The sequence below is a fragment of the Suncus etruscus genome, chromosome 15 (genome assembly GCF_024139225.1).
Source record: "Suncus etruscus isolate mSunEtr1 chromosome 15, mSunEtr1.pri.cur, whole genome shotgun sequence".
NCBI classification, from domain to species: Eukaryota; Metazoa; Chordata; class Mammalia; order Eulipotyphla; family Soricidae; genus Suncus; species Suncus etruscus.
In genome coordinates this window covers 52,708,145-52,733,767 of record NC_064862.1, presented here as the reverse complement: position 1 = coordinate 52,733,767, position 25,623 = coordinate 52,708,145, and the positions used below count along the sequence as shown (strand labels likewise).

General features: G+C 50.3%; 2 protein-coding genes across 2 annotated transcripts in view; one reads left to right on the top strand and one right to left on the bottom strand.

The window, feature by feature from the left end:
• The window catches only part of SPOCK2 (SPARC (osteonectin), cwcv and kazal like domains proteoglycan 2), an 836,669-nt gene that overhangs the window by 763,177 nt on the left and 47,869 nt on the right, over positions 1 to 25,623 (bottom strand). The window lies entirely within an intron of this gene.
• On the top strand, positions 9,298 to 11,570 carry CHST3 (carbohydrate sulfotransferase 3). The gene is made up of 2 exons (XM_049789165.1): positions 9,298 to 9,462; positions 10,277 to 11,570. The coding sequence occupies exons 1-2, from the start codon at positions 9,323 to 9,325 to the stop codon at positions 11,568 to 11,570; spliced, it is 1,434 nt and encodes a 477-aa protein (XP_049645122.1). The 5' UTR covers positions 9,298 to 9,322.

Sequence of the window (25,623 nt, the reverse complement as noted above, 5' to 3'; positions counted from 1 at the left end):
GGACACTAGTGGGAACCAGGTGAGAAGTAGAGTAGGAGTGGGAGACACCAATGGCTGGGCAGGTTTGCAATGGTGGGGGAGACTGTGGGAAGGCAGGCAGACACTGTTGCTATTCAGAACCTGATGTGGCCGCTGAGTCATCCCGGGAAAAGCTGACGCTGGGTGACCTTACCATCAGCTGCCCATTTCCTGTCTGCCCTCCAAAGTCTCCTCTGGCCTCACCCTGGCTCAGATGGAGAGCCCAGGACACTCGCATAGGGTCAGCAGGTGCTGGTGGAAGTGATGAGGTGGCGATGGGCAGATCTTTTGCAGAAAGGCCTCCAAGCCAGGCCTTTTGGAAAGAGAAGCTGGAATCTAGTTTGGTTTTCAGGTTGCTTCGCCTTGGGGAAACCACCTGCTCTTCTGTCACTTGGGTTTTGGTTTGGGGGCCACACCTTGTGGTGCTCAGGGGTTACTCCTGGCTCTGTGTTCAGGAATCACTCCTGCCAGGCTCGGGGGACCCTATGAGATGCTGGGAATTGAACTTGGACTATTGCAAGGCAAACTCCTTCCCTACTGCTCTCGCCCCTGTACTTGCTCTTCTGTTGGAATCTTCTGAAAACCAGAGTCAGTTCTGCCCTTGGTCTCCGAGGCCTCTATCTTCTTTTTTTTTGTTTTTGTTTTTGGGTCACACCTGGTGGTGCTCAGGGGTTACCCCTGGCTCTGCTCTCAGAAATCACTCCTGGCAGGTTTAGGGGACCATATGAAATACCGGGATTCAAACCACCGTCTGTCCTGGATCGGCTGCATGCAAGGCAAACACCCTACCACTGTGCTGTCTCTCCAGCTGTCTGTCTTTTTTCTTGAAGATGATGCCGAATGAATGGAGTGATTCTATTTGCTCTCCTGTTTGTATGTGGGAGCCCCATAATCCAGATGCCAGTGCTGAGGCCCGGAGCTGCTGTGACTGGACAGAGGACCCCCCCAGACAGAATCTCAGCTGTTGGGGCCCATCTGCAGTGTTGTTGATTCTCCACCATCCAGCTTCAGGCATCCCGGGGCTGGTCTGTGGGACAAGCATCAGATAGAAGGATGGGAAGAGACCAGATGGTGTCAGGCCTTGGCTGCTGGGCAATGCGTGGGGCACTGGATGTGCCGGGAAGTTTTTACATCTGAGTGTGGGTCCCTCTTGGAGTCCAGCTCTTTTTTTTTTTTTTTAATATTTTTCCTTTGGTTTTGGCAGTGCTCAGGGCTTATGCCTGGCTCTGCTCTCAGGAATCACTCCTGGTAGGCTCAGGGGACCATATGGGATGCTGGGGATTAAACCTAGGTTGGCTGCATGAAAGGCAAATGCCCTACCCATTATGCTGCTGCTCTGCCCCCAAACTGGATTCTTTTAGGTGTGGTGGTGTCCCTGTGGCTGGGCCAAGAAAGTGGGGGGTTTTGTGTTTTGTTTTGGGGCCACACCTGGTGGTGCCTAGGGTTTATTCCTGACTCTGAGCTCAGGAATCATTCCTGACAGGTTCAGAGGGCCATACGGGATGCTGGGGAGACAACCTGGGTAGTTCACTCTAACCTCACGGGGGGCTTTCTTTCTTTCCTTTTCTTTTTTTTTTTTTTGTTTTTTTTTTTGTTTGTTCCTTTGGGTCACACCTGGCTGTGCTTAGGGGTTACTCCTGGCTCTATGCTCAGAAATCACTCCTGGCAGGCTTGGGGGACCATATGGGATGCCGGGATTCGAATCACCATCCTTCTGCATGCAAGGGAAATGCCTTACTTCCATGCTATCTCTCTGGCTCCAAGGGGTGGGGAGGGCTTTCTTTAATCCTGAGGGCTGTCTGTGCTGGCAGATCATGGGCTCAGCAGCAGCACCATGTTGGTTGGGGCCCCACCTGGGAGAGAGAGCATGTGGCTAGGTTCCCAGATGCTAGGAGTAGCTCTGGCTCCTGCTCATAGTCCTTTCAGACACCAGGCCCTGAGGACCTGCCTGGGCCTGTGTCACCTCTGGCCTCTCCCTGCCCCTGAGCTGCAGGATTAGCTTTACCTGGGGGGTTGGGGTGACAGCTCAGGGTGTGAGGTCAGCCTGGACTCCTTCCTACTCTCCAAGCCCTGTAGCCTGCAGCCCTGGGGTGGGTTGGGGGGGGAAGCCCAGGCCTGGCATCTGATTCACTAGGCGTCAGTGGTGACCCTCTGGAGCCCGGCAAGCCCCGGCTTTCTCTGATCCTGAGTCACAGCCTTAAAACGCTTTGGAAGTTTCGGCAGCCTTGCTTAGGCCTGAGCAGCCTCTTTCCCCTTCTCCCAGTAGCATCTAACAGTGTCTGGACCCAGGGGACGTGTCCTCTGCAGGAGATACCTGGGTGCTGACACCCCCCCCCCCCCATGCTGAGTGGGGCTAAGGAGGTCTGGTGCTGTTTTGTTCAGGTGTCGGGTATGGTTTTGGGGCTAGATCAGGTAGATTCACTGGAGACTCACGCTGTGTTTTGCTAACATTTTGGAGGCTGCTAGTCGGCTGCCGTCTTAGGGCTGGTAACCCATCACTCCTGAAAACAAGTTCAGGTGGGTCACATCTGGTGCTGAGTGCAATTGAGGCCTGGACCTTTGTGCATAGCTCTGGCCAGCTCACCTGCTTCTTCCATCGCAAGCCTGAAGAACAAACAAAAACAAACCCTTCCAGGCCAGAGAGATAGCATGGAGGTAAGGCGTTTGCCTTGCATGCAGAAGGCCGGTGATTCGAATCCATATGGTCCCCTGAGTTTGCCAGGATTGATTTCTGAGCATAGAGCCAGGAATAACTCCTGAGCATTGCTGGGTGTGACCCAACCCACCCCCCCCCCAAAAAAAAACACCCCCCTTGGGCCCGGAGAGATAGCACAGAAGTGTTTGCCTTGCAAACAGCCGATCCAGGACCTAAGGTGGTTGGTTCGAATCCCAGTGTCCCATATGGTCCCCCGTGCCTGCCAGGAGCTATTTCTGAGCAGACAGCCAGGAGTAACCTCTGAGCACCGCCGGGTGTGGCCCAAAAACCAAAAACCAAAAAAAAAAAAAAAAAAAAAAACACCCCCCAAAAAAAAACCCAAAAACAAACAAACCCTTCCAAAAGCCTGTTGGAGAACACGTTTCTTCTCTCAGCAGCACAAGATGCCATGTCTGAAGCAGAATCCACTTTCATTTGTCTTTGCTGTTGTTTTCTGGACAGGAGATGGAATGATAACCTCCCCCCCTCTGTTGGCTTTCCTCAGCTGTCCCTGCTCTGAGCTGGAGTGTCCCATCAGCCCCCACCTGGCCGCCTGCTCTGTGTCTCTGCCCTTTCGAGCAGAGCACTGAACAGAGGGACTCCTCCCCCTGGAATTTGCGCTGCCCCTTGCCCAGGCCTTCCTGCAGCTATGCCCCAGCTGGGGGCAGCTCTGTGCAAGAGGGGATATGAGAGCACACAGAGCCCCTCTGTTCCCTCACAAGGCCCCTTGCTGGCTGGGAATCCTGCCCAGGGCTGGGGCTCCGGCCCCCCTTCTCCCACCCTGCTGAACTTTGAGGAGGAGGAAGAACTGCAGTCCCCTCCCTCTGGGTGGCTTTTCTGGCATAAGGCGGATGCAGGCTGTGTGCGCCCACAGAACCCCATTATTCACACCCAGAAGGCAGTCTTGAGCCACCCTCCCCCAGGCCCACTGCAGTAGCAGTAAACTCTTCAGGACTGCCTCTGCAGGAACAGGGTTCTCAGGACTGGGCTGAGTAGGGCGTGGGGGCTCAGTTAAACTCATGCCCAGCACCTCTCTGTCTGCCCAAGTGCTCCCTCCCTTTGGCTTAGTGTTGAGAGTCTCTATCCCAAGTTGGGGCATCATGAGGAACCTCAGTTGACTTCACTTAGCAGGTGCTGCTGCCCCATTCACCCATTCACTGGTTGGGGGTTTTGCTTTTATTTGTTTTGAGTTTTGGGGGAGGAATCCAGGACCTCACACATGCCAAACAAGTGCTCTGGCGCTGAGCCCTAGCCCCGTTTCCAGTGAGGACTTATATCCTTGACTGTGTGCAAGGTCGTTGGCATCGGAGCTTTTCTGCAGATGTATCAGTGTTTGGAAATCTCTGAGCTGGATGATTGTGAATCAAATAAATGGTGTGTACATACAGTCACAACACCCTTTACATGTGTGATCTGCCAGCTACACAGCGTGACTTACCACCCAGAAGGTCTGGGGTTTTTTCCTTCTCTTTTCTCACCTCTAATTCACTCCATTTTCAGAGAGGCTCTGTGACCTCTGCTGGCTATTGTGGGAGCTAGTTTTTGTTTGTTAGTTTTTTTTTGGGGGGTGACACATAACATGTGTGCTATGGGATTACTCCTGGCTCCTGCGCTCAGGAGATCACTCCTGGCAGCAGCCTCAGGGAATGGGATCGAACACAGGTCAGCCAAGTGCAAGCACCCTATCCCTATGCTATTGCTCTGGCCCATGTGGGAGCTAGTTTTCTTTTTTGAATAATTACAGATTTGCAAGCTCTGTTTATTGTTTTTGTTGCCACACCCAGTGACACTCAGGGATTATCCTGCTATGGCTCAGAAATCGCTCCTGGCTTGGGGACCATATGGGACACTGGGGATCAAACCTCGCTTCGTCCTAGGCTAGTGCAGGCAAGGCAGATGCCTTGACCACTTGCACCACTGCTCAGGTTCCCAGATTTGCAAGCACTTCTAGAAATAATATAGTGTTCTGTTAATGACTGAAACCCAACTACAATCGTCTTTGTAATCATGTGCTTAAATAGTTGTATTAAAAAAAAAAAAGAAATATAGTGAGGGACTGGGGGTGATAATCCAGTTGGGAGGGCTCTTGACCTTGCAGGTGACTGACCCCAGGGTCAATCTCTAGCATCCCATATGGTCCCTACCGAGCCTGCCAGGAAAATATCCTTGAGGTGAACAGTCAGGAGTAAGCCCTGAACACAGCCAGGTGTGGTTCCCCCTTCCCCCCAAAAAAGCTATAGTGAGAGGTTCATGAACCTCTCCCAATTCCCCAATTCCCCCATGGGTGAAGTCTTAGAAAATTCCAACCAAGGGGGCCGGAGAGATAGCATGGAGGGTAAGGCTTTGCCTTTCATGCAGGAGGTCTTCGGTCAAATCCCGGCGTACCCATATGGTCATCCGTACCTGCCAGGAAGCAATTTCTGAGCCTGGAGCCAGAAATACACCCCGGAGCACTGCCGGGTGTGACCCAAAAACCAAAAAAGAAAAAAAAAAAAGAAAAGAAAGGAAAAGAAAATTCTAATCCAATTTTACACCCTGGATATGGACACAGATGCTGCGAGGGAAACAGAATTCTTTGAACATTTTCCCTTACTCTGGTGATGGCTCTTTATAGACACACCTTCTCCCTCCCAACAGTCCTCTCCTGTCTTCCACATGTTACACCATCTCCCCAGCTCATGCTTTACCTCAGAATCCCTCTCAGTTTTTATGCTTCAGTGTCGAGATACTGACTCCATTTACTTTTTTTTTTAGTTTGTGGCACATTCTGGCACTGCTCTCAGAAATCAGTCCTGGCAGTTTCTCAGGAGGACCATATGGGATGCTGAGAATCAAACCTGAGTTGGCTGCTTGCAAGGCCTGATATACTATTGCTCTGAGCGCTTTCAAGCTACTGATCTGGGCTCTGCAAGACAAACTTGGTTTTCTTCAGACTGTACATCGTTTTTGCTTGAGGCACTGGAAATCTGGTTCAAAGAAGGCCCTTGTCCAAGACCTTTTTAGCTTGTGCGGGTTAGGCTCATTACAGAACTTTCTAGAAGATTTTCTTCATTTAAATAAACAATGTAGGGATGCAGTGGTAGGGTGTTTGCCTTGCACGTAGCTGACCCAGGATGAACCTGGGTTCAATCTCTGGTGTCTCATATGGTCCACCAAAGCCAGAAGAGATTTCTGAGTGCATAGCCAGGAGTAACCCCTGAGCATTACCAGGTGTGGCCCAAAAACCTAAATAAATACAGGGCCAGGAAGATGGCGCTAGAGGTAAGGTGCCTGCCTTGCAAGCGCTAGCGTAGGACAGACCTCGGTTCAATCCCCTGGTGTCCCATATGGTCCCCCAAGCCAGGGGCGATTTCTGAGCGCATAGCCAGGAGTAACCCCTGAGTGTCAAATGGGTGTGGCCCCAAAACAAAACAAAAATAGAACATACATACATACATATATACATAAACATTGTAGGACTGGAGCTATAGCACAGTGGGTAAGGGCATTTGCCTTGCACACGTCCAACCCTGGATAGACCTCGGGTTTGATTTCGGGCATCCCATTGGTCCCCTGAGCCTGCCAGGAGTGATTTCTGAGCACAGAACCAGGAGTAACCCCTGAGCGCTGCTGGTGTGACCCAACCCTCCCCAAACAAACAAACAAACAAACAAACAAAGATTGTAGGTCCAAAGCAATAGCACCATGGGATGGAGTTTACCTTGCCCATGGCAACCTGGGTTCCATCCTCACATCACATAAAGTCCCCCAAGCCTGCCAGTAATGATTCCTGAGCACAGAGCCAGGAGTAACATGAGCACTGCTGGATGTGGCCCAAAAGCCAATAAATAAATAAATTAATTAACAAACACTGGATGGGACAGTAGATTGGGAACACCAATTCCCTGTGCTCTTTTCATTCCAGTTTCTTCCCATAAGCACTTTCCACAGGAAAGGGTACTACACAGTGGTGACTGTCAAACGTCTAGAGGGCAGAGTAAGTGGGCAGAGCCCTTATCTGGGTTTCTCTGTCCCCCACTTCTGCCTTAGTCTGAATCCCCTGGATCTATGCTCAGTGGGCATCAGTGCTGGTGTTTGTCCTTGACCTCATATGTGGTGGCATCACTATATCAGATACAAGACTTTAGACCCTTTAGACCCTTTGGTTACTAACATCTGGGTAGTGCTTTTCTTTCTTTTTCTTTCTTCTTCTTCCCTTTCCTTCCTTCCTTCCTTCCTTCCTTCCTTCCTTCCTTCCTTCCTTCCTTCCTTTCTTTCTTTCTTTCTTTCTTTCTTTCTTTCTTTCTTTCTTTCTTTCTTTCTTTTCTTTCATTCTTTGTTTTGTTTTTTTTTATTTTGGGGCCACACCCAGTAATGCTCAGGGTTACTCCTGGCTATGTGCTCAGAAGTTGCTCCTGGCTTGGGGGACCATATGGGACACCGGTGGATCGAACCGCTGTCCATCCTCGGCTAGTGCAGGGCAAGGCAGGGCACCTTACCTTTAGCGCCACCGCCCGGCCCCTCTTTCTTCTTTCTTTCCTTTTTCTTTCCTTCTTTCTTTCGTTCTTTCCTTCTATTCTTTCTTTCCTTCTTTCTTCTTTCTTTCTTTCTTTCTTCTTCTTTTCTTTCTTTCTTTCTTTCTTTCTTCTTCTTCTTCTCCTTCTTCTTCTCCTTTTTTCTTTCTTTCTTCTTTCTTCTTTCTTTCTTTCTTTTCTTCTTTCATTCTTTCTTCCTTCTTCTCTTTCTTTCTTCTTTCTTCTTCTTTTCTTTCTTCTTTCTTCTTCTTTCTTTCTTCTTTCTTTCTTTCTTTCTTTCTTTCTTTCTTTCTTTCCTTCCTTCCTTCCTTCTTTCTTTCTTCCTTCTTTTTTTTTTTTTTAAGTTTTTGGGTCGCACCAGCAGTGCTCAGGGTCACTCCTGCTCTACACTCAGAAATGGCTCGCTGGCAGGCTTGGGGCGGGCCATGTGGGATGCCGTTATTCGAACCACCGTCCTTCTGCATGCAAGGCAAACGCCCCGGTAGTGATTTTCAAATCAGCTTGTCCTGAGCTGTCTTTCTCAGAGGAGTGTAAAGCACCCACATTCATCTGACTTAGGGGGCTGAGGAGACATTCTCTTGTTAACAGACACTAAAGCTCTTCTAATGTGCCTTAGCAACAGTTTGTTGCTGTATGTCCCTCTTGTACTATACACGATGTACCCCAAGGCTAAGCCTCAAGAGTCAAGTTGCTGAATGAAAGGGTGGACATAGGTAGAAATGTCATCTTTTGTTGTTGTTGCTGTTTTTGGTCCACACCTGGTGATGTCAGGGGTTATTCCTGGCTCTGCACTCAGGAATCACATCTGGCAGGCTCAGGGGACCTTATTGGATGCTGGGGTTTGAACCTGGGTTATCAAGGCTGCCCTCCCCACTGTGCTATTACTCCAGTTCCATATTATCATCATTTTGGCCAAATCATCCTTCTGTATTGTTTGGTTGGAGGCTACACCCAGCAGTGCTCAGGGCTGACTCCTGGCTCTGCCCTGGTGGAGTCGGGATACCATATGGGTTGTCCAGGATTGAACCCAGGCCTGTCATGTGCAAGACAAGTGCCCACCCCGCTGTGCTATTGCTCCACTTCCTGCCAACTGGTCATTCTAAAGGGTCCCTGCCATTGAGTTCATGAAAGAATCCTGATGCCTGTCAAGGGTAGGAGGCCAGGATAGGCCCTGCTGTGGTGACTCTTGAACCTTAGAGACTGGGCACAATGGTTTGCAGGGTTAGGCTTTGTTGTTATAAGTTGGGGCCCAACTTGGAAGTTCTCAGGGCTTGCTTCCTTCTCACTCTGAGAAAATATCATTCCTGAAGGTGTTGGGGGCCGGATAAGGAGCCAGAGATTGAACCAGTAATGTCTGCAGGGTAGGCATGTGCCTCAGCCCTGTCCTATCAGTCTGTCTTTTTGATTCCTGATTTCCCCTGGCCTCCCCTCTTCTGCACGTTGGGAGACTCTCAAAGCAGCAGAGAGGAATCTGGGCTGTGTCTGCCTTGAACTTGAGCCAGCGAGAACATGTGGCCCCACAGCAGGAGGGCAGTGGGCTGGAGGACATGTGGGGTCACTTGCAGCCCAGGCCTTGAAGTGGCTTCCGAAGCTTGAGCCCACAGTGCCTGGCTGCTCAGCTCTGCCAGACCATCAGTGGGGCTGGGGCCCAAGGGGTATGCAGGCTGGCCTGCCTCTCCAGCTGCTTCTCCCACATCATCTATAGCAGTGCATTTATGGAAAATGGTGCTGTGTGCAATTTTTTGGGCCCTAATCTGCTGGAGCCTGTTGCCCTAAGACTATTTACAGTGGGATCCAGGCTGCATTTTTTTTTTTTTTTTTTACTATTTTTTTAATGCCTTTCCCGGAGTTCATTTGATCAGGTGTCACTCCTGGCAAGACTCAGTGGTTACTCCTGGCTCAGTGTTTAGGGGTTGCTTGCAGTGTTGCTAAGGGAATCTATTGTACTGTTAAGGTTTGAACCCTAACAAAGCCAGCGAAGTTTGCGCTGAATTTGTTTGTCTCTCCACAGGATGCCGCCTTCCCCCCCAGATGTCCTCAAACTTGCCCCTGAGTGATGACGCCCCCCTGAGCACCTCCCTGTGCCATCTTCCCCATGGAGAAAAAAGTGGCTTGGCTCCACAAGCTCTGGGACCTACCTCCTGGACTGAGGATGAGGAGCAAATACGCCTTTTTCCTGATTTTCGTGGTGATCGTCTTTGTCTTCATTGAAAAGGAAAATAAAATTATATCTAGGTAAGGGCTGCAAGTCCTGTCTTCCTTCATTCAGGTGGGGGTGTGAGTCCATTAGTGCCTTGTACAACACAAAGGACCATGGGGTCCCTTGACTGTCGTGCGGTGATGATCCAGCTCTGATGGCTTAGACATGTGGAGTCCCTTTGTCGGTGACTTAAGCTCTCCTGTAATCACAGGGCCTGTGCTGTCAGGTGAGGGCCCTAGAGAAAGTACAGTGGAGAGGACACTTGCTTGGCACACACTGGCCCCCAATTTTGATCCCCAGCACCCCATATGGTTCTCTGAGACCTGCTAAAGGAGTGAGCACTGACCACCACCACCAGATGCGGCCCCAAATAAACCAACAAAAAGAGTAAGTGAGGAAATATAGCAGCATTTTCTGGCTTGTGGTTGGTGTCCAAACTGCGGGACAGACAGTGAGGGTTCACTTCCGGGTCTGGGCCTGCAAGGTAAATACTCTTCCCAACATGCTATCTTTCTGGCCTCTCTTTCCTTTTCGTAACACTGTGATCAGGCCTCACCCCTGGTTCTGTACTCAGAAATCATTCCTGGCAGGGGACCATATATGGAGGTTGAACCCCTCGGTGGTCAGCTGCATGCATGACAGTGCTTCCCCCGCTGTCCTATCACTATGACCCTCACACCTTCGTTTCTGCTTCTGCCTTACCTTCTGGTGATCATGGTCCATGAAAGCACCATACCCACAAAGACAGCTTCTGTGGGAAACGGGCTTCAGGGGAGCTGCACCGGGAGGCTACTGGTACTTGGAGATGGTGCAGGGGTGTCACTGATCCCTTTGTCCTTGTGTGCACAGGGTCTCGGGCAGGCTGAAGCAGATCCCCCAACCCCTGGTGGAAGCCAACAGCACTGACCCGACCCTGGTGCTGGCCGACAACGAGAACGCCTCCCTCCTGTCATTGAACAAACTCAATCCGGCCTTCACCCTGCTGCAGAGCCGTCTGCGGAACCTCAGTCTGCAGCTGGATATAAGGCCGGCAGCAAAGGGGCAGGAGCCGGCCGGGGAAGACTCCAGAGAGATTGCAGAACAGGACTTTTCTCACCGTCGCCGTCATGTGCTCCTCATGGCCACCACCCGCACGGGATCCTCCTTCGTGGGCGAGTTCTTCAACCAACACACCAATCTCTTCTACCTCTTTGAGCCCCTGTGGCACGTTGAGCGCACCGTGTCCTTCGAGGCTGGCGGGGCCAGTGCGGCTGGCTCGGCCCTGGTCTACCGCGATGTGCTCCGGCAGCTCTTCCTGTGTGACCTCTATGTTCTGGAACCTTTCATTAGCCCCCTGCCCGAGGACCACCAAACCCAGTTCCTGTTCCGCCGGGGTTCCAGCCGATCGTTGTGCGAGGAGCCCGTGTGCACGCCCTTTGTCAAGAAGGTCTTCGAGAAATACCGCTGCAAGAGCCGACAATGTGGGCCGCTCAATGTCACGCTGGCGGCAGAGGCCTGTCGCCGCAAGGACCACATGGCTCTCAAGGCCGTTCGCTTCCGGCAGCTGGAGTTTCTGCAGCCTCTGGCCGAGGACCCCCGGCTGGACCTGCGTGTCATCCAGCTAGTGCGGGACCCCCGGGCCGTGCTGGCCTCCCGCATAGTGGCCTTCGCTGGCAAGTATCAGAGCTGGAAGAAGTGGCTGGCCGAGGGCCAGGACCGGCTACAAGAAGAGGAGGTGCAGCACCTGCGGGGAAACTGCGAGAGCATCCGCAAATCAGCCGAGCTGGGCCTGAAGCCACCTGCCTGGCTTCGGGGCCGCTACATGCTCGTGCGTTATGAGGACGTGGCTCAGAGGCCCCTGCAGAAGGCACGGGAGATGTTCCGCTTTGTGGGCGTCCCCCTGACACCACAGGTAGAGGACTGGATCAGGGTCAACACGCAGATGGCCCAGGATGGTGCGGGCTTCTACTCCACGAGGAAGAACTCGTCGGAGCAGTCGGAGAAGTGGCGCCTCAACATGCCCTTCAAGCTGGCGCAGGTGGTGCAGGCTGCCTGTGGCCCTGCCATGCGCCTCTTCGGCTACAAGCTGGCCCAGGACGCTGCCACCCTCACCAACCGCTCCGTGAGCCTGCTGGAAGAGCGTCACACCTTCTGGGGCACGTAGAGCAGGGGCACCCCTGGGAAAGCCCCTGTCTGTCCCCCTCCCTCGTCATCCCCAGCCCAGCAGAGAGAGCAGGGCACTTGCCAGGGTGCTACGGGGAGCCCCATACCAAAAGCTGGGAGTCTTAGCTCTGAGAATGGTCCCAGATGGTGAGAGGCTGCCCCATAAATGGGCATCCAGGGGCAGGAGAGTGTCTGCATGTCAAGCTTGGGTGACAATGGCGTGGGAGGGCCAGCTAGGACTGGGCCTTTGGGAAGCTCGCTCACTTGTGTGTGCTCTCTCTCTCGCACAACATACACACACTGTGTCTCTCTTACATAATCTCTCGCTCTCATTCTTCTCTTTCTCACCTTACCTTCTTTATCTCTCATACACCTACTCTCATTCTCTCTGTCTTCTCTCTCTTACACAAACTTTCTCTCTACCCTCTATTTCTCCTTTTCACACATTCTCTCTCCTGCCTCTCTCACTTTCTCTTACACACACCTCTCTCACTCTATCCTTTCTCTCAAACAATCTCTCTCTCTCTCTCTCTCTCTCACACACACACACACACACACACACACACACACACACACACGCTGTAGAACCTGTGGCCAGTGCCCAGATATATTCAGACCAGCTGTCATGGGTCCATTCCAGTCTAAGCTGCTGTACTGGGCTCCAGGTTAACCCTTTCCCTCACAGCTTGGAACCCTCACAGCCTGGTCTGGAGTGTGGGCCTCTCTGGGTCAGAGGGTAGCACACAGGTACCCCTGGTGCTTGCCTACAATAATGGTTCGACCTGACAGTGAGACAGGCCCACCCTCAGCTGACCGATGTGCCCAATCCAAGCTCTAGAAAACACACATACACACATGAGGACACATGAGCACACTCATTCTAAAGCACGCACGGACCTGCATGCAGGTCGGTTCATGCCCATGGGGCATCTCAGTGTCACATAACCAGAGAGAGATTTGACTTTATTACTGTTTCTAGAATTATCTGGGCGTGGGAAAAGTAGCTCCGTCTGTAGCTGAACTGTATGAATCTGCCTCCCTTCCACCCTTTGGAATTCTGGGGCTCCCTCCTCTGGCCCCTCCATGTCCTCATTCCTGCTGCTGGCAGACAGGATGTTTGGAAATGGCACACTGCCCTCCCATTGCTGCGCCCCGTCTTCTCACTCAGCTGGCTCCTGGGCATGGTGCCATGTTTGCCAGCTGCCACAGGCCTAAGTGGCAGAAACAGCCGCAGACCCCAGAGGTAGAGGGCAGGCAGCTCAAGTTCTTTCCTACTGTGTTCAGTCACGGCCCCTTGGGGCAGGGCTCAGAAGAAAGTGCCGAGTGTCTTAGTGGGACCATCTCCTGGGTTCCCTCCCCTTCGGAGATGTGGACAGAGGTTAGTCTGTGGTCACTCACCATGATTAGGGGTTTTAGAAATGCCTCCTTTTGGACTCTGAGTCCAGCCTCACTCCCTCAGTGTTGGGCTGGATGTCTATATTTTATTTTACTTGTTTATTTATAGTTTGGTGTTTGTTTTATGGTTGTATTTTTGGTTTTGCATCTGCCACTGGGAAGTAGGCTGGGCTTGCAGGGCCCCCCAGCAGTATTGCTGGCTTCTGCCCTTGGGGAAATATAGAGGTTCCTGCCCTGCAGAAGAAAATGCAGTCAGTGACTTCGTGGGAACCTACCCACAAGGCACGAACCTCAGACACAACAGGTCTCTTCTGTTATATCCAGAGTGACTGAAACCAGTGGCTCATCACCTTCCCCAGGGAGAGGCCAGTTCTGAGCAAGTCCCCTGAGCCCTAGCATTTTTCTGGATGAGTGTGACAGGGGGTGACAGGGACTTTATGAGCAAGTACCAGAAATAGCCTTTTCCCTTTACTCTCTTCCAAACCCAGGCACAGTATTCCACACCACCTCCAAACTGCAGGGCTAGAGAAATAGTACAGAGGGGAGGGCACATGCTTTACATGCAGCTGATCAGGGTTCAATTCTCAGCACCACATAGGGTCCCCATCCCTCTCCCCCCTCCCCCCCAGGCACTACCAGGAGTAATTCCTAAGCACAGGGTTAGGAGTAAGTCCTGTGAGCATCACTGGGGATGACTCAAAACAAAACCAAACAAAACTGACAGGAGCCTGGTCCAGCTCATACTACAGGCCAATGAAGGTGTTCTGGACAAACTCTGAGTCTGATATCTCTCTTTGACAACTTAAAGGGCTGAGTTTCAGGCTAAGTATTATGAACAACCTGGAAATATAGATCTCAGACCATATGTTGGTTCTACAGAGGTATGCAGGACTGTGCCCTGCTCAGACATATTGGTAAAGATAAGGCAGCAGCCTTCTGATGCTCCTGACGTCAGGGTACTGGAGAACTGGGGGGTCATCCTCAGGGTCAGGAGCTATCCCAGGAGCTTCCTATGATTTTGGTGTTGCTCCCGAGTATCTCCAGCTCTGACACCTTCCCCAGATGTTTGTAGAGCCTAGATGTTTCTAGAAGGCCCCATAGAGCCCTCTCTCTACTGTTGTCAAGGATCTGGGAACTGAGTACTACTTTTCTGTGTTTCTCCTGGGGCCCCTCCAGGTGGAGGTGTTTATTTCTCCCCAGGTCTCCCTCTGTTCCTAGGACAGCACCGAGAATGGACCTTTGGAACTTATAAAGACATTGTGTTTATTTATTGTGCAAAAGAGAAGAAAGAAAACACCTGCTTATTTGCAAGGACTGAATGACTGACTCCAACTTGGGAAAGAAGATAACAGTAGAAGTTGTTCACCTAGTTTGAATAGGGATCCTCAAGACCCTTCAAACACCCACAGGCCTGGAGCTGAGATACCAGCATGGCCCCTAAAAGCTGGGGTGACCCAGGACCTCTGGACCCAACTCCTTGATTTTCTGTGGCTAGTTTGAAGCTGTAGCAAATGAGCCCTTTTTGCCATATCCCCTTTGGTGGGGTGGAAACTGGGCATCTGCATGTGGTCAATGCACAGAGATGGGTGCCCCAAATTCCATGGGCTTGGCTGGAGCCTCCCTCTGGGACTCTCAGCAACAAGCTAGTGTCTCCTTTACTGGGGGCTGCCCTGACTCCCCCTACTCGCTGACCCTTGTGTGGCCTTTGTCCCATGCCCCATAGACACTCCACTTTCCTCAAGAGGAGGACTTAATGCAAGAAGTACACACCTTTTTGCCTTGTCTTGACCGAGTTGCCTTGAACCAGTTTAGAGAAATGACTTTTATGATTCCAGGTCTGGGAGACAGCAGTGTCCAGCACACTTGGGCATTGCCACTGTGTCCCCTTCCTGGCAGCTCTGGAGCAATTTTTATAAATCACAGTGAGTTGCTCCAGCTCATTTGTGTTCACTTTTTCCCATTGAAGAGGGACAGAAGCCAATCCTAGCCTTTGGTTTTCTATGAGATGCTTATTATACTTGAAAATCCAGGTAGAAATGGTGGAGGAAGTTTTTCCTGGGGTGGGAGAAACATAAGTGCTTGTTCTGTCTGCCCCTGACCCTTAGGATCCCTCACTCCAACATGGCCACCCTGAATATCGCTGGGTATAGCCCCTGAGGCCCTGAGACCTCCAGAGAGGCCCACTTTTCATCTTTGGGCTTCACTCTGAACCAGGCCCCGTTAATCAGAAACTGTGGGGGAAGATCCCAGCCCTCCTAAGCACCACTGGGGATGCTTGTCCCCACAAAATATTTTGTGAACAGGTCACATCCTATACCCTCAGCTGAGAGGTCCTGCCCAAGGCTGGTGTCATGGAGTGCCTGTCGATGGATGCCCTATGTCTTTCCTTCTGCCCTTGGCTGGAAGGTGGATACTGGCCTGGTAGAGATGTTGAGTTCTCCCCAGATATCCCACTCTCCAAAGGACTATTCACATCACTCCATGGCCTAGTTGGGAAGACTAAACACAGAAGACAGAGCCCAGGGACCCCCCAAGACATTGACACATCGATGCACATGGGGGAACAGAAAGTGCAAGTTCCTGGGGTGGAGAACTCCAGACATCGAGTAGAACCTGTCAGTTCACACAAACTGAGCTTCTGCTGAGATCTGGGGGCCCTTGGACAGTGAGTCTGCTTGAGAAGGTCCAGAGGGTGTGGTCCAACTAGAGGAGAGGGTTCCTGGAAGCAGCTTCTTGATAGCCACAGTGGCAGCTCTTTACCTCGAAGGAACAAAGTGCAAGCAGCAATTTTAGGTGTCTTGAGCTTTTTATGGCTTCTTGTCCCTTGTCAATCCCACTTTGGATAGTCCATCCATACATGCAGACCAGGGCTGGAGTAATAGCATAGCAGGGAGGGCCCTTGCCTTGCATGCAGCCAGCCTGGATTCAATCCCCCAAATCCCATATGGTCCCCTGAGGCTGCCACGTGTGATCTCTGAATGCTGAGCCAGGAGTAACCCCTGAGTATTGTCTGGTGTGGCTCATAAAATGAAGAGATGCAGACTCGGTGTCTTAAGTCATTTTATAGACCCAATGGAACCCAATGGCTCAGGTATCCTGTTGCCTCTGACATTGGACTTAGACCATCTCCATCGCATTTGTATGTTCTAGGCCAAGTGTGTTCATGTTTGGCTCCCCTACTCCCACTGGAACTAGGCAAATTCTGCTCTCCCAATACAGGCCTTCTCAGCAACACATATATGGTGGGTACATCTGTGTCCTGTGTATATGTGTAGCTTGTCCTGCTCATTTGCTGCCAACCTCCTCATTGTGTTCATGTCCCAAGCATCCCCCATGGCCAAGACCCACTGTCTCTGACCACACAGGGTAGTGACAGGTATCACGGGCCAGGGGCTGTGATATGTGGACCAGAATGTGAACCTGTCACCTTACTTGACTTAGTAAACAAGAGAACTCATGATGAGCAAACCCTACAGTGTCTGTTTTTTCTAAGCATTTGTTCCCAGCAGTAATTGAGTGATAGAGCCTTACGTTGTCAAGGTAATAAAAAATTATCTGTTAATTCAATTTCCGTGAAGCAGGGAAAAAGAAACAAAGCAAAGCAAATGGAGAGGAAAATAGAAAGAGTCCCTGGGGAACTGGGGGAAGTGGGGTCCCCAGGGGTAACAGGAGGCCAGAACTGATGAGAACTGTCTCAGGCCAGTTTCAAGCATGAGGTCAGATGGGCTGAATTGAAAGAGCACCAGCTAGAGCTCATCTTTGGGTGCCTAAGGTCTGGTTTTACTCCCCAACACTGTATGGTCTTCTGAGCATGACAATCCCCAAGTACAAAGCCAGTATATAGTGCTTGAGCCCCAATGAATATGCCCCTCTGTCCCCCGAAAAAAATGAAGCTAGAGAGAGATTCTAGTGATGGTGGTGAACTCTCGGAAACCTAGTGACAAGTCCCAGCTTTGCTGGCTGGTTGTGTCTGTCCCTTTGGACAAATCATTTCCTTTATGGTAACCCTCAGTTTCCTTCAGAATGTGGCACAGCATTTGTGGTTGACGATGGTTGTTTTTGAAAGCCCCTTTAGGGTTTTGATCATCAGGAAGAGCTGGGGAGAGAACACAAGTAAGTGGCAGAGCGTATAACTCACTCACGAGGCCTCACAGCTGGTCCCTGTTGACACTGCCTGGTATGCAATCCTAGTGTCCTCAAGAGTCAGTGGACCTGAGCACTGCTTTGTCATAGGGTTCAAACAGCAGAAGGGACTGCCCAGCCTGACTGCTCCTGGTGGAAGGCAGACCCTAGCCAGTTACACGTCAAAAAATAAAAATAAAAGTGAGGGGCCAGGAAGGTGGCGCTAGAGGTAAGGTGTCTGCCTTGCAAGCGCTAGCGTAGGACGGACCGCGGTTCGATCCCCTGGTGTCCCATATGGTCCCCCCAAGCCAGGAGCGATTTCTGAGCGCATAGCCAGGAGTAACCCCTGAGCGTCAAACGGGTGTGGCCCAAAAACCAAAATAAATAAATAAAAAAATAAAAAATAAAAGTGAACAGCTCTGGGGCTGGAGAGATAGGACAGAGGGGAGAATACTGGCCTTTCACACAGCCAACCAGGATCAATCTCTGGCATCCCATATGGTTCCCCAAAGCACTGTCAGGAGTGATTCCCTGAGTACAATGACAGAAGTAAGCCCTGAACATCACTAGATGTGACCCCAAAATAAAAAAGATATGTGAAAACTAGCTGGCTATGGTTTTGGTGTTACAGACATCTGGTCGACCCAGCTTTACATACCTCGGTGTAGAGCTCCAGGCTTCATTGGCCCCAGATCTCAACAAGGAGATGGTTGTGCTGCCATTCACATCAAAGTGGATTCTCTCAGGCCTGGAAGGAGCAGGGAGAAGAGGGAGTTTTCATATGGGATATAAGGAGAGAACTGGCCAAACCCCTGGATCTGAGGTACAAGCTTAAGGGAGCAGAAAGGCCGAGTGCTGGGGACTGGGCCCTGGAGTGAGGTGGTAATATGGCGCCATAGTCTGACGAACCAAAATTTCCTTTCTCCAGGCTCCAAACCTCCACTCTGTCATTTCACCCACAATCGGGTGAGGTTTAGGTCCATACCACTTCCAACCCTTAAAATAGAGGCACTATGACACTCTGATGGGATGGGGCCTCCCCAACCCAGCTGCTGGCCAGGGCCAGTTTTGTGGCCATGCTGCCAGGCATGGATATATTTAGCCAAACTTCTGGGCGGTATTTCCTCCCACAAATGATCTCCCTGAAGAAACAAATTGCTCTAATTAGAGCAGGGAAGGCTGCTTACCATCCACCCACTCAGCAGCCAGCCCAGATCAGAAACTCAGTCTCATGGGGTGTCTGAGGGGACAAACAAGCATCAGAAGGAAGAAGTGATTATCAGCTGGGAACCCTGACTCTGCGCTCAGGAAACACTCCTGGCAGTGCTTGGGGAGCCATACAGGGTGCCAGGAATCAAACCTGGGTCAGCCTCATGCAAAGCAAGAGTCTCCCTCGCCCCTTTCCACCTCCGCTGTGCTATTGCTCAGGCCTCTCAGCTTTGATCATGGAAAACTTATGCATGACAAACATTTATTTTCTCTCCTCTCTTTATGTTTGTTTTGGGCCACACCTGTTGCTCCTAGTTCTGTATTTGATGATCACTTCTGGAGTGGCTCAAGGGGTACAGCAGCGGTGATGCAGCAATAGGGCACTTGCCTTGTATGCGGCTGACCTAGGACAGGCCGCAGTTCGATCTCCTGGCATTCCATATGGTCCCCCAAGCCAATAGCAATTTCTGAGCTCATAGCCAGGAGTAACCCCTGAGCATCAAAGTGTGTGGCCCAAAAACCAAAAGAGTGATTTCTTTCTTTCTTTTTGGTTTTTGGATCACACCCAGCAGCGCTCAGGGGTTACTCCTGACTCTATGCTCAGAAATTGCTCCTGGCAGATTCGGGGAACCATATGGGATGCTGGGATTCAAACCACTGTCCTTCTGCATGCAAGGCAAATGCGCTACCTCCATGTTATCTCTCTGGCCCCCAACAGGAGCGATTTCTTTTTTTTCTTTTTTTTTCTTTTTTCCTTTTTTTTTGTTTTTTTGGGCCACACCCGGCATTGCTCAGGGGTTACTCCTGGCTGTCTGCTCAGAAATAGCTCCTGGCAGACACGGGGGACCATATGGGACACCGGGATTTGAACCAACCACCTTTGGTCCTGGATCGGCTGCTTGCAAGGCAAACACCGCTGTGCTATCTCTCAGGGCCCCTCTTCTTTTCTTTTCTTTTCTTTCTTTTTTTTTTTTTTTTTTTTTTTTTGGTTTTTCAGGCCACACCCGTTTGATGCTGAGGGGTTACTCCTGGCTAAGCGCAGAAATTGCCCCTGGCTTGGGGGGACCATATGGGATGCCGGGGGAGGATTGAACCGTGGTCGCAATCTTTCCTTGGCTAGCGCTTGAAGGCAGACACCTTCCCTCTAGTGCCACCTCACCAGCCCCAACAGGAGCAATTTTTAAGTGCAGAGCCAGGAGTAACTCTTGAGTGCCACTGGGTGTGATCCCCCAAAAAAGAACCTGTGGGATGCCAAGAATCAAATGCAAAGGTTGGTTGCATTTTTTTGGGGGGGGCACACCCAATGACACTCAAGGTTTACTCTTGACTATGTGCTTAGGAACCAGAGTGGTGGCGTGGAATGATAAGGAGTCTGTCTTGCAAGCACTAACCTAGGACGGACCATGGTTCTATCCCCTGGCATCCCATATGGTCCCCAAGCCAGGAGTGATTTCTGAGCGCATTGCCAGGAGTAACCGGAGTAACCCCTGAGCGTCACCAGGTATGGCCCAAGAAACCACACACACAAAAATTAGTCCCTGGCTTTGGGGAACCGTATGGGACCTTGGGGATCAAACCGAGGTCAGCTGCATGCAAGGCAAATTTCCTACCACTGTGCTATCACTCTGGCCCCAGGTTGGTTGCATTTAAGATAAACACCTTACTCAATGTCCTATCTCTCTGATCCAACAAAGCAGCATTTGCAAGGATGGCATTCTGCAGAAAAAGCTTTTGACTACCAGAACTCTGAGCTATAGGACAGAGAGCTGGGAAAAGTAGACTGATGGATGGCAGGGGAGGTGACATGGAGAAAGTACCTTGGGGGGTTTTGGGGTTCATCCTACCTTCCCACCAAGCCAGGAGGAAGTGGAGGTCAGCAAGGACATCAGTAAGCTAAGGTCCTGAAGGCCAGAGTTCACAGCCTCAGAATCCCTACTGTGGCCATAGTCAGATTCCTTGAATGTAGAGGCTGAAACAGTAACAGCAGGTAAGGGGTTGTCTTGAATGCAACTGATCCAGGTACTATATACAGTCCCTGAGCACAGCCGGGCAAGGCCCCAAAACAAGATTGCCTGGGTGTGCAAACTCCTTGGTCTTTGGCATCTTAAGCTCCAGCCATGCATATAGAACCTGTGACAATCCCTGAATGACATGGTGACCCACAGAGAGGGAGGACATTGACCCTGACTGCTGGGCTCAGAAAACAGAGTGCAGGTGTGTGTGTGAGAGAGAAGGAAAGAGAGAATGTATGCATGACAGTATGTGAGTGTATATACGTGAGAGTATATGAATATGTGTGTGAGTGAGAGAATTGTGAATATGTGCGTCTGTGTCCTCATGTGTATGTGTGAGTGTGAGTGCATGTATGCCATATCTCAGCAGTTTTTCCTGGTAGTGGTCAGGTACTATAGGGGGTGTCAGGGATGGGATTGGAGTCTGCATGCACATGCCCTGTACTATCTTTTTGACCTCTTGCAAGTAATTCTTTTGTGGGAAAGTGCTCAAGGCGCACTTCTGGCTCTGTGCTCAGGGATCACTCTGGTGGGGTTTGGGGGACTGTGGGATTGAACTCAGGATAGGATATCCCTGTTATCCTATTTCTCGCACCCTTGTGGGAGTAATTTTTTTTGGGGGGAGGGGATTACTCTTGGCTCTGCATTCAGAAATTGCTTCTGGCTCAGGGGACCATATGGGAAGCCGGGGATTGAACCCAGGTCTGTCCTGGGTCAGTCGCTTGGAAGGCAAATGCCCTACCACTGTATTACCATTTCAGCCCTGTGCAGGTCATTCTTTTAAGGAATTTTCTGAAGTGGAGGCAAAGGTCAGTGACAGAATCCAGGTCCTGAGCTACCTCTCCTAGTAGCTGGTGAATCCCTTCACACCACAGCTGTGCTGCCCTGGGGAGCCAGCTCAACCAAGATGGTGCCCAGGAAAATGAGATTGAAAGGGAGAAAGGAGGGTGATGACAGCGCAGGGCTATCCTGAGGAAGAAGAACACCCCCAAGGATCCCACAGCTGGGGATGCAGGTCTCAGGGAAGGTGCAACTCATTCTGGACCACAGGGTGGACGTGCTTGCCCTCATCTGTGTGGTCACGGCCACACAGTGTCTGGTTTTGTTTTTAACAGTTGGCTTTAGAAGCCAGCACTTCCAAATGAAGGGGTTTTATATAAAAACCAGATTCTGTTTCCTCTTGGAAAGTGGGTGTCTTGGTTTGAGTTCCAGGAGAAGCTGATGCCCCAAGACAAGGTTTATGAGCAAGGGGAGTAGCAGACAGACTGCTATGGGAAGATGCCCATCCCAGGGGTCAAGCCAGATGCTCCCTCGGGTGATTTGGTGCAGAAAACCTTCAGGAAAGAGCAAGAAAGCTGGAAGTTCCCTTTGAAAAACAGAACAGCCCTGAAATTCCCTCTCTGGCTCTCACCTTGGGCAGAGGATTCTTGGGGTAGAATGGAGTTGCCAACATTGCCAGGCTGGCAGAGAGCGGTGGAGAATTCTGGGCAGCTGGATGTTTCCAGAGTTCAGTGGAAGTTTCCAGAAGCATGGGAAGGGCCTGTAGGCACCTGGTCCTGAGGTGTCTGCCTGGAGCTGTCTCAGAACAAAGAGAAAGAGAGATGTGTTCACTGTTTTTCAGTAACCAGAGAAGCACTTCAGCTTCTTGGGGTCCACTTTCAGCACAGGCACTTCTGTTTTTGTTTTTTGTTTTTGTTTGTTTGTTTGTTTGGTTGGTTGGTTGGTTTTTGGGTCACACCCGGGGTTGCTCAGGGGTTACTCCTGGCTGTCTGCTCAGAAATAGCTCCTGGCAGGCACGGGGGACCATATGGGACACCGGGATTCGAACCAACCACCTTTGGTCCTGGATCGGCTGCTTGCAAGGCAAGCACCGCTGTGCTATCTCTCCGGGCCCAGCACAGGCACTTCTATGTAGCTCCATTCACCTCAGTGTGACCAGAGTAGAGCAAGATGGTCACATGAATCCTTGATCCACAGGAGAGCAACCCCATCTCCAGAGGCATTGGCGGTTCCAAGCCAGGAACTTGTGAAGTTGTAGGTAAGTGGGGGACACACCAGCACCCCCAGCATCTGTAGGCCTGCACTTCCCTGTTTTGTTTTTTTTTTGGTTTTTTTTTTTTTTTTTTTTTTTTTTTTTTTTTTTGGTTTTTGGGCCACACCCGGCGTTGCTCAGGGGTTACTCCTGGCTATCTGCTCAGAAATAGCTCCTGGCAGGCACGGGGGACCATATGGGACACCGGGATTCGAACCAACCACCTTAGGTCCTGAATCGGCTGCTTGCAAGGCAAACACCGCTGTGCTATCTCTCCGGGCCCAAGCACTTCCCTGTTGATATTCTCCTAGTATTTACAAATTTGGGAGTCACGCTAGCAGTGCTCAAGATTTACTCTGGCCTCTGTGCTCAGAAATCACTCCTGGTAGTGCTCAGGGGACCATATGGGATGCAGGGGACATTCCTTACTACTTTTATGGAGGGCTAAAGCCAGAGGTACTCAGGGGTTACTATTGGCTCTGCACTCAGAAATTACTTCTGTCAGACTCAAGGGACCAATATGGAATGCTGGGGATCAATCCCCAGATGGCTGTACGCAAGGCAAATGCCCTCTCCACTGTGCTATCACTCTAGCCACACCCCTTCCTACTTTTGTGGAAGAATATTTTTTAGTTTCCTTCTCTTGCCTCCTCTACCTGTTGAAATAAGTATTCCTTGTTCTCCATAAAATCTTTTATTGGAAATACACAAGAATTGGAGCCTTAGGGCATGGTGGGCATGTTACTGGGCACTCTGGTATTCCCTCCAGTCATTTTTGATTAGTATTACCATGTTTATATTTTAGTATGTGATGGGAGGCAAGCCTAGCAGTGCTTACTCCTGGCTCTGTGCTTAGGGGTCATAATGCCAGCGTTTAGGGGACCATAGGTAGTGCCAGGGATAGAATCCTGATCAATCAGGTATGCAAGAGAAATGTTTTTTTTTTTTTTTTTGGTTTTTGCAACTCTGCAACCTCCCGTGGGAGACCCCCGACCCTCGGGGGTGTGGAAATGAAGGTTGCTAGTTATTAGTGGGTTTGCCCGAGCAGAACCGACCTGTAAAGAAGAACTTGAGAAGTTAGTAAGAAGGGCCCTCAAGACAACGCATGCTGTTCAAAAGGGCTTTATTGGGGGGGGGGGAGGAATCAGCTTTTAAGGGCTGAAATACGTCAGAGGGTGTTACAAGTTTTCCACCAATCACAGTTACAAGCATTCATTAGCATAAGCTGGGGCAGGTAATAGGGAGGGGCAAAGAGGTAGAGAGCACGTTTTACCTGAAGGCATAAGATTCAAACAGAGAGGGCCCGGTGGGTGGCACTGGAGGTAAGGTGTCTGCCTTGCAAGCTAGCCAAGGAAGGACCGCGGTTCGATCCCCCGGCGTCCCATGTGGTCCCCCCAAGCCAGGTGCGATTTCTGAGCACATAGCCAGGAGTAACCCCTGAGCATCAAACGGGTGTGGCCCAAAAACCAAAAAAAAAAAAAAAAAAAAAAAGATTCAAACAGAGTTCTATAAATTATACTCAACAAGCATAAATAGAACATCAGCTGTAATCCTTTAGCTAACACAAAGGCAAGTTGCTCTATATTTTTCTTTCTGGCTGGATGTATTGGGCTGCTTTGAATTACTTTAGTATTTGTCTATTTCCTTTGTTCTCAAGGCATGGGCGCCTTTGGTCACGTGGGTGACCAGATTAGGAATTATGTTCTAGGTTTCATCAGCTAGGCTCCCCACAGGTTTTTTTGTTTTTTGTTTTTGTTTTTGGATCACACCCGGCAGTGCTCAGGGGTTACTCCTGGCTGTCTGCTCAGAAATAGCTCCTGGCAGGCATGGGGGACCATATGGGACACTGGGATTCGAACCAACCACCTTTGGTCCTGGATCGGCTGCTTGCAAGGCAAACACCACTGTGCTATCTCTCCGGGCCCAGCACAGGCACTTCTATGTAGCTCCATTCACCTCAGTGTGACCAAAGTAGAGCAAGATGGTCACATGAATCCTTGATCCACAGGAGAGCAACCCCATCTCCAGAGGCATTGGCGGTTCCAAGCCAGGAACTTGTGAAGTTGTAGGTAAGTGGGGGACACACCAGCACCCCCAGCATCTGTAGGCCTGCACTTCCCTGTTTTTATTTTTTTTTGGTTTTTTTTTGTTTTTTGTTTTTTGTTTTGGTTTTTGGGCCACACCCGGCGTTGCTCAGGGGTTACTCTTGGCTATCTGCTCAGAAATAGCTCCTGGCAGGCACGGGGGACCATATGGGACACCGGGATTCGAACCAACCACCTTAGGTCCTGAATCGGCTGCTTGCAAGGCAAACACCGCTGTGCTATCTCTCCGAAATGTTTTTTTGTTGTTTTTTTTTTTGTTTTGTTTTGGCTTTTGGGCCACATTCAGTGACACTCAGGAGTTACTCCTGGCTATGCACTCAGAAATCGTTCCTGGCTTGAGGGGACCATATGGGATGCTGGAGATCAAACCGAGGTCCATCCTAGGTCAGTCGTGTGGGAGGCAAACGCCCTATCGCTGTGCTAATCGCTCCGGCCCCAAGAGAAATGTCTTAACACTTCTCTAAGAAATATTCTGTTAGAATATTTCTAAGAGAAATATTATATCTCAGGGCATATTTTCTCTCTAAGTATTCTCTCTCTAAGCCCTAGTGTGTTATTGTTTTTGCAGGTTTTTTTTAACCTCTTTTTAGTTATTGAGTTCTTGCAAAACAAACTAAAAACCATCTTTTAGTGTGGAGCAGGGGTCTCAAACTCAATTAACCTGGGGGCCGCAGGAGGCAAAGTCGGGGTGAGACAGGGCCACATAAGGGATTTCACACACACAAAAAAAGTCCTCAAATGTCATTGTTAACAGTTTTAATTATTTCTTCTGAACATGAATAGAACATTGAGTGAAGATCATGAACATTTCTTCTGAACATGGCATCTTTTGCCTATTCCTTGCTGCCAGAGACTTGACAGCACTTCTTCTCACAAATCTGAACCACATTTGGCTTTAGAGAGGAAGCAGTTGAGACCCTCAGTATGGCTTGAAGATGATCATCATTAAGTCTAGACCTGTACTTTGACTTATTGAAGTTCAATGTGAAAAATAACTTTTCACACAAATATATGCTCCCAAAAAGACACATGGTGCGCTTGAACATTTGGGAAAGCTCAGGGAAGCTGGGGGGCAATTCTCTCAAAAATTGCCCATGCATGTCTGCTTTTCCACTAATCTCCCTGAACTTGGCTTTGAGATCAGAGTTGCATTGCAGGTCAATGAGTTTCATTTGAAGT